The sequence below is a fragment of the Phaethon lepturus genome, unplaced genomic scaffold (genome assembly GCF_000687285.1).
Source record: "Phaethon lepturus isolate BGI_N335 unplaced genomic scaffold, ASM68728v1 scaffold10278, whole genome shotgun sequence".
In the NCBI taxonomy this organism is placed as follows: Eukaryota; Metazoa; Chordata; class Aves; order Phaethontiformes; family Phaethontidae; genus Phaethon; species Phaethon lepturus.
The window spans coordinates 48,023-57,347 of NW_010556902.1; the positions used below are offsets into that span (position 1 = coordinate 48,023).

The 9,325-nt window shown below is 39.9% G+C and overlaps 1 protein-coding gene across 1 annotated transcript; it reads right to left on the bottom strand.

Annotated features, from left to right (window-relative positions):
* Positions 1–4,107: 4,107 nt before the first annotated feature.
* GPR68 (G protein-coupled receptor 68) lies at positions 4,108–5,172 on the bottom strand. Its single transcript, XM_010292594.1, has one exon. The coding sequence runs from the start codon at positions 5,170–5,172 to the stop codon at positions 4,108–4,110; it is 1,065 nt and encodes a 354-aa protein (XP_010290896.1).
* Between the last annotated feature and the right edge of the window lie 4,153 nt (positions 5,173–9,325).

Below are 9,325 nucleotides of genomic sequence, written 5' to 3' on the forward strand. Positions count from 1 at the left end.
GTTCAAAACAAAAAACCCCAGTAAGTGTTACAGTAGTGAAAGTTGTTTAATATAGCTCCCTCGCACGCTTCCTGCAGTGCCTCTAACACTGTCTTCTTATGGTGGTGGATAGTTTGTGGAAGTGTGAGGTGATAAGGAGAGAGCTGTAACCGAGCTAAGGAAAACAAGGGCAACGTTGCCCACCATCTGTGTAAAGGGTAGGCTACACCATTTGCCGCCTCTGTATTAGTAGTTTACCATTTATATATTTTGTCCCTTTCTGGGTGATACAGAAAGGTTGTAGACTTTTCAGGGTATGCTGTTGTTAAGAATAAATGAATTAAATAGAGATTAAAAAGTAATGCTTAGAAAGCAAAGCACGATTGGAAATTAAAAACCATTTGCATTCAGCATGAAATAAAATTATGTAAATGAACATTTAGATGAATTCCAGTTACAGAAAGAAGTGAAGCTCCTGACGAGACGAAGTGAAACAAAATTAAATTATATCTCAAAAGTCTCCTAACGCCAAACCAGTAGATGACAAATGTACTGAGACAAGTACCGGTACTGAGACGCCGAACCAGTACATGACAAATGTACTGACAAGTGCCTGACTTTCGTCATCTAAAGCTGTGATTTTACTTTAACTCCAGCTGAGTGTCACTGCTGAAGTTCTGCTAGTTGTCCACCCTCGCATCAGAGAGAACAGGGGATATTTGACAGGGCACCTCTCGGGCACTGATATTTTAGCTGTCATAAAATGATTACAATGGTACAAAAGGCGAGTATCAAACCATTGCGCTTTAACAGGATGAGAATGGCAGTTCTGTTTAACCACTGCTTTTTCCAAATGACAGTGGACTTCTAGCAGCCAGCAACACCTTGCTTCTACTTTTCTTTCTGGCAGGTGAGTTTTATTTTCATTCTCTTATGTAAGAAAGACAAACACATAACTTTTAGAGAATGAGAAAAATCAGTTCATACCACAAACACCAGCATACTTAGAACATTAGTCTTCTGAAGTCCTTGAGGATACACAGCCTTTAAAGATTGAAAAGAATTGAACACCTCATGTAAGAGAAAGAAATCTTAATGCCAGACTTGGTGATAGATTCACCAAAGCTTCCAATGTTTATTTTATGGATCAGTCATTTTTAAAGATTCATTTTATTTGAAGCCTTCATGAAGGATATTGCAGTGAAACTGTCTTTGAAGTTTCACAATTAGAAAATAACTCCTTTAGAAGTCTCCAAATTATCCAAACTGTAACTGAAGTAAAATATTTGATACGAATGCTTGAGCTTTTTGCCAAAGCCAGTAACCCCGCAGGATGGCATATGTTCACTGCTGCACAGAACCCACAAAACAAAATTGGCATAATTTTAAAATGTCTGTTTGAGAAAGGAGGCAGCTGATTTCCTTCTCTGTGTGCTACGTGCTCAGTAGCTTACTGACATATTACACTAATGGGTGCAATATATATTATTCTTTCCAAACACTAACTTTTCTCAAAAAACCTTCACTTTGTAAGCTTTTGGTCTTTTTTCCCCACAATACAAGTTTTAGCAGTCAGATTTCATTAAGAAGTCTAAAATGTAATAATTTGTCTTTTTCTCTAATGTATGTTTTTAAAATCCCTTCTCCTGTGCAGTCCCAAGTGCTGCATTTAATCCAGTAGCAATGTGTAGCATATCTCCAGCAACCATAGTAGGACCCTTGACTGACTATGTTCTGGCTGAGATGGAGAGAAAAGCTGAGAGTTACCTTCCTCCCATATTGGTTACAGTTCTGCAGCCTGAGCCTAACAGCTACAATATAGAAAGAATTGATAAAATATTGACTTCAGGGGGAAAAAAAAAAAAAGGACACCCCTCTTCTCTTATGGGTTAGCAGGTTAAATGTCGAGAACTGTAGCAGAATGCTGGACTCTGTTACATAAGCTTCCATCTGATTTTAAACTGCAGCAGCTGACCAAAAGCCGACCACATCAAAGTACCAACTCAAACAAGCTTTAATCCCTCAGATGACGATCCGATGTAATATGGCATGCTCTACCTTCCAGCTGTCTACTTTAAACAACATGGGTAACTGTAGAGAAGTAAAGCATAAACAGGACAACAAATACTTCATCCTAGAACACGCCACATGTGTGTCTTGCACCCTTGCCACGTCGTGGGAGTCCAAGTAGTTGGCTCAGTGCTTAACAACACACAAGCTTGACATTATGGCAGTGAGGAGTCCCCATTTTATGACCCCATTGATAACAGACAGGAGATTAGAGGAAAGATTAGGAGAAAGCAAAATTAAATAGCACTAATAGTCAGAAGAAAAAAATTCATGTATAAGGCAATTAATCCAGTTTGGTGAGTGGTCTAAGTATAAAGAAATGTGAAATAATTAAACAAACCAAATGTTAACCTAAGCAAGCCTAATCCCCTCCTGGGAGCGGGGACATGAATCCTTTCTGCAGGAAGAGGGAGGAGAGGATCTGTCGTCTCACAGATAGAATCTGTGGGCCAAAGCCATAAGATAGGCATTTTGAACACAGAGTGAACAAATATAGGAAGAAAATAATAAAAACATTCTTTATTAAACACATCCCCTAATTATTTCTAATATTGCACTCTCACGGTGGTTTCCAGAACACTGTTAGAGTATATTGCCTTTTAAAAACTGCTGACAAGCAAGGCTGTGTTAATGACATACTTCAGATACCAGGAGTAGACCGTCTGTCTAGAGAATCTTCTGACATTTAAAGAAATCAAAACTGATTATACTACTGCAAGTTATCAGCTCCATGTTGCAGAGAGAGAGGTGTTTCAAGAAAGGATTGAAACCATAGAAGTGAAAGGACAAGGCAATATTCATGGTGTAACTGTTACAGATACAAGAAGGTATGATGAGCAGATCACAAAGAAAAATTATACAGGGTTCAGTAGTACAATAAAGAAGAAGAAAAAATAGAGAGGAAATAGTGGTAGAAACAACAGTATAAAGCACGACTCCCATGTCTTTAACTGCCATTATCTCCACTTATTCCTGTATTTTGTTTCGAAACCAGGAAACACAGAGCATTCATACATAATATTTCTGATATTGTATATACTGAACAAGGACCAAACCCTAAGCCACAGTGGGAGAGAGAATCTGTGGGAGAAAATAGAGTTTAAACAGAATCCATTTAACAGTTTCCCTGACAAATGCATTGTTATTTAATTGCCTGCATGGTCTATGCTGCACAAGACACACAAATTTCAAAGGACGCAATCCAAACCTTGGCAAAGTTTAGTAGAATTCAGATGTAACTAAATTTGTCTTTGAACACAGTGACTCAGAGAAGCGCATGGGTTCAAAGCACCTCACGTACTACCAACCTCCTGTTCTTTTCCAAGTCAACAGACCAAATTATTTATCCACATCGGAGCCAAGAGATCTCATACCTCTGAAGTCAATAGGAGCCTTATGATGAGGTTCAACAGTCTGAGCTTCAACAGTCAATCAACAGACTGAAGGTCTCAGCAGATGCTGAGTTCCTTGTGCATGTTTTCCCAGAACATCTCACATTATTGGATGGGTGGTTTTAGGAGGTTGGTTCTGGCACGGTCTCTGCAGGCCTTGAAACTGGCTGAAGGGAAGTTTTTTCAGAGAGTTACAGGAATGTTACAAAAATGCAATTTTTTTTTCTTTTAAAAAGTACATACGGTGACATTTAATTTACTCTGTCTCCAACCTTTTCAACAGATGATGACAGCTTGTAGAGAATTATTTTCTCTAGATGCTACAGGAGCAAACAGAAAGCCATTAAAGATGAATTCAACTGAACCACACACCATGCATACTAGCTTATTTCAGTCAATGCAGTCATCAACCTGACAACAGGTTTTCAGTGGTACAACAGTGACAACAGACGTCATTGTAACTGAATTGATTTAGCATGTGCTTTCCTCACTATTGCCAAGGTCCAAGCACCTCCAGAAACAACTTCACTGTACTGCAATACTAATAAGCCTTGGGGTGGTAACACTGTTTTAATACGTGGATAAATTGGATGGATACACAAACTGCATATTTTATATATATCTCTCTCTCTGCAGATTTTAGATTAATGTCCTTTACTGATGAATGCTATAGGCTGCCCATGTTAGTTGTGGAGCAGTCCTTCATTCCAGTGCCATCATGGGATGTTTGTAATAACCCTGGCTGTTGCCTGTTGGGAGTTTCTGGGGGGTTCAGTGGATAAGATTCCTTCATTTCAGTCCTCAGACACCCTAAACACATTAAACAAGAGTCTCGCATCTTGGCAAAGTTCTGGTAAGTGCTTTCACTGGAAAAACAATACAATACTGGATCAGCAACACAGTTAAAAGTAGTCAACAGGAGAGAAACGTGGTAAATATTAAATATTTTCTCAGCAAATGAGCAGTTGTTCTCCAACAAGCTGCGAACTACAAGTAGGATGTGGTATGGTCCAAAGCAAACTAAAAAAATGACAACAGTGCTTGAAACCAGTCGTTTAATTTGGATTTTCTTCTTCTTTTGAGTGCCGTGACTCTTGTGGACAACTCGTAAAATCCCACAGTAGGAGAAGGCCAGCAGAAAGAAGGGGAAAAGGAAGCCAGCAAAGAAGCGGTAGTAATTGACATTGTGTTCCCATTCTTTGATGGGGTAATGCTCGAAGCACACCACATGGCTCTCGGCATCCATACTGATCTCCCCGTGTGTAAAGACAAAGCAGCATGTCATTATTTCTTTGGTCCAGATAACGATGCTCACAATCGCAGCTGCCTTCATTGTCCGAAACTGTTGAAACCGAAAAGGGTGCACTACTGCGAGATAGCGGTCGATGGAGATGCAGCAGAGGAAGCCCACACTGATATAGATATTCTCATACAAGAGGATGCCACAAATTTTGCACAGCAGCTCATCGTAGGTCCAATTGTCATGCTGTAAAACATACTGAAGCCAAAAAGGCAAAGAAAATATGTAGAGCAGGTCTGCTACAGTCAAATTGCAAAGGTAGATACCCAATTCATTTTTAGCCTTGATCTGTAAATACCCATAGTACAGTGACAGGCAGTTAGCTGGCAAGCCTAATATAAATACAAATATGTATACTACGGGGGATAATGTCTGGTGTATATCATGATTAATAGTGCACTTTTCAGTTGCATTCTCTGTGAAATTCACCATCTTCTACCTCTCCCCGTATATCAGTCATCAGGGTCCCAGACAAATAGATGTAAAATTTAATTTCATCCAGTTTCATGTATTGCTTATTTCTTCCGCAAACCTTTAGGCTGAAGTGATGACTTGCGGCAGGATGTTAGTAACCTGAAGGTAAAACACATGAAAATCTTCAGAATGGATACGACTGTCAAATATATAATACATTTTTCAGTAAGCTGCCTTTTCCTAGCCCTAAATTTTCTTATAGTCTTTGATAGATGATAAAGCCTGCCTGGGAAATCATAATTCATATGAGTAAGTCCTAGTACTTACCAGAAAAGTACCAGAAAATTTTATGTCCAGGAATCCCAAAGCAAATTACAAACATTTGTTGCTTTAACTTTGCAAGTATCTAAAAGGTGAAGAAATATCATCTCTGTTTTGCAGATGAGGCACAAAAACAGTAATCCGGTTTGTCCACAATGGAAAAAATGTCTCTGGCAAACCAGCAGTCCACTCAGACTTTCTCAGAGGACGCAGAGTGCACAAAACAGTTGATTTTTAATTTCCATTTAGACACAAGATACCATGGAATATACAGTTTGACCCATCAGTATGAAAAAAAATCGAATTTTAGCAGTCTCTCTTACAGTTACTTGTAAACACAGTCCTGAAAGCAAGCTGTCTTTCTCTGTCAGAAAGACACTGTAAAAATCTCATACAATGTGTCCCCATGGTCTCAGTCCTACAGGATACGCTACTACAGATTCCTTACTTGCCATCAACTCTCAAAAAAACACCCATTTACTCTTACTGTCTGTGCATTTGTATCTTTCCTTTTTGTCTTCATTGAATATGAATGTAATTATTTTCACCTGAAGAATCTTCTATAATCCAAGCACATACCCATACAAACCATTTCTATACTATACTATTACTATTTAAACCACTCGTAAAAATAACTTCTGACAACGGGTTAGCACTTAGTTCAACTAGGACAAGCATTCAGCCTTGAGCCAACTCACAATGATTAAAACCTAGACTAAAAGAATTATCACATTCAGCATTGTATCACCTCATATGATATATTCACATTAGCACAGGTGCTCAGGACTGCAAAACCATGGGGCAAACTGTGCCCAGACTGAAGGGGATATGTGTTTTACCTGATGATGCAGAACAGCGAGACTGTATTTCTTTCAATCTCTTCCCAGAAAATGCACAGTTGTAGTGTATACTTTTGTGTATTCTTCCTACAGCTTCAGTTAATATGGATTCAAAAGGAGACAGTACTATCCAGGCAGAAAGATAAGGCCTTGTTGCTTTTTCCTGTTTACTATCCTAATTTGTATTTTTGTCATCATCTTCTGTTCTGTCTAGGAACATACAATTTTTCCCAGGGCAACCCTTATGAAAGCATGACCACGCTACAGTAAAATTACTGTCAGCTGCAGCATTTGAGGATGTTACTGTCAAACATTTCTTTTTAAATAAATGGGTTGTTTTTAAAGAGTGATGAGCTTTACTCCTGTAGAAATTTAAAAGAAAATAACTTCTTTTGCAACAGAAAGGAATTCCCTGGCTGAAATAAGTGACCAAATCTGCAAAGACTTTCAGTGTTTAGCTTCAACCAGTGTAGCACAGTCCCACAAAAATCACAGCAAATGGAAGGACACATGTAAATATTTAAGAATTAGAATGTGGTTTTCATTCCTTTGTTCTTCCTCTTCTTCTTACCAACAGACAGAACATCAGTCCCAGTTTTGGTGGAAGTATTCTTGGGGATCTCAGATACCTTCAGTCATGATACAACAGGCCAACATAAGCTCATCTCTCTCAAAACTTCTAACGTCATTTTCCAATGCAACTTGTGTGAAAGACTGGTCAAGTCTAGCACAGCGCAAGCTCTGCTTTCCTTCTCTCACGCAGCTCCTTTGGGGGTTAAGCGACTCACCCCCTCCGCTGTGGGTGGCACAATAAAGGATAAATCAAGCACAGCAGGAGAAATGCTGCTTATGGGACCCAGTCACAGATACCTATAGTTCAGTTTGAAGTTTGCTCCAAGAGATTGCCATAACCTTCCCACGGAATAATGATGATAATGGTAGCAGCACAGATGTGTACAACAGGAATTAATCACTAAAGGGCTGTTACTTCAGGGCCATTCTCCCTCCTGTAACACTATCCAGTTTCTCAATGGCTTCATAACCATTGCTGCAGCTCTTCTGTCTGCAGGAGACCTGGCTGCGCTCCGACAAGGACAGTGCACAGAACCTTTGCCAAGGCAGGTTTGATAACCTATTTAACCCACCCCACCTTTTCCAATCCAGAGGTCCAGGCCAAGTACAATTGTATTTGAGTTTGTATTTGATACCATTTCCTTTCTGTATAATAATTTGTTGACGTCTACATGTAAGAGTTTGCCTGCACAGGATGATTGGTACACCTAGTTAAAGTCTAAAGTGCCTAAAAATCTGGGATCTATCATCTAAATCTACCAACTAAAAGTGTCCAGTCAGTGTCCAGCTCCTGTTGATGAGTCCAAATAGTAATTCAAAAGTTGTTGGCAGCTTTGAAGAGTCAAAACTTCAAAGTCTTTATATGTCTGCATAGTTCACCAGTGCTGAGTTTTGTTCAGTGTTACCTGGTGAGTCAATATGGATCATAGTATGAGAAAAAGCAGATGTACTCTACAATTGCACTGTTTTTTGAAAATGTTTCTTTCCTCTAAAAACTCAAAATGTTTTTATTAAATTATGTTTATGTCACAGAGAAGATGATTGTGAAAATAATCTCTGCTTAGCTTAAAAATCTTGCCAGACTGCAGAACGTGAAGGAGACAGCAAAAGTGTTATTGATATGACATTATGCTAATATAATCTACACTTAGGATTACAGCAACGTTCCCTGCTCCTGGAGGAAGTGCTGGAGTGGGCTGTTTCAGGGGGCAGGAAGAGAAGGCTGGCTGTTATGAATCTCTTTGCCTTGTGCTGACAAACCCTCCCCAGTTTCAAAGATGGGGGTGGAAAACAAAGCTCCGGATTCTTGCTTGTGCAAAAGCTGTCTCATACTGCTCTTCTGGTCAGCGGCAGCAGTGAGCCAGGAAATCCTTTCCCTCATTTCAGCCTCCTCAGCGCATGGGCTCTGGGACACCTTTGCACCCTCTGAGCCTTCGAGCCTGGCTAGTGACAGGCTCCGGAGGCAAATTGGGAAAATCAAGGGTAGGTACGGGTCTGGTTAGCCAAATTGGAAATATCAAGGTAGTTCACTGTTCCAGCAGCACCAAGTATACTAAACATAGCTCTGCACCGGCCAGGGGATGAAACGGTGTGATTTTTCAACAAACCTGGTATCAAAGTACTGCAATAGTGGTGTTAAACAAATGGGTGCGGAAGAGCTCACCCTGCTATTAAGAACATAATACACAATACCTTACAAGCTCTCTGGAAAAGTGGAAACCGAAGGAAAGACGATGCACAGTATGGGAGAGAAAAGACAAATAGCTCCCCCATTGCTTACTGACCTTGTCGGGATAAGGGCAGGAGAAAAATGAAAAAAATTGCTGTACGAAAAACATCTGGGGTGCAGATAATCATAAAGCTGAAAGCAGTTATGAACGGGAACACGCAGGCATTCCTTTTTGACAGCTTTAAGATGGAAATAGTGCAGCTGTGTGATTTTTTAGAGCATAGTTTATGTAACACCTTCAGTATCATGGGTCTGCAGACATGACCGGGCAATATTTCTCTCTCATGTATGCCCACAACTTTAGATGATACCCATCTAAGCCCAAGTCTTAGAAACAAATCAGAAGACTCTTGCTACATGAGTGCCAAACAATTCTCTTGTTCCTGGATTTAAAATCAAGCCAAGGATCCCTGGGCTTAAGAGAGCCTCACTTTTTCTTGGTTTAAACAAGCCAACTTTCATTACTCACTGAACAGTTCAGCAACAGGTTCTTTTCTTTCCCAACTCCTTTGTGCCTTAACTGTTGACAAAAACATGACTCTTCCCTGTGCCGTGAACCATGGAGCAGCTCATGTGCTATGCGCTGTCTGCTGGCGACGGTACAGGGAATAGCTCAGAACCACTTACAGAAAGAGGCTCTTCAGCTCAGACCAAGTACTAGCATGGATTTTGGGTGGGTTTTTTCAGTTTCAGTGAACATTGCTACAAT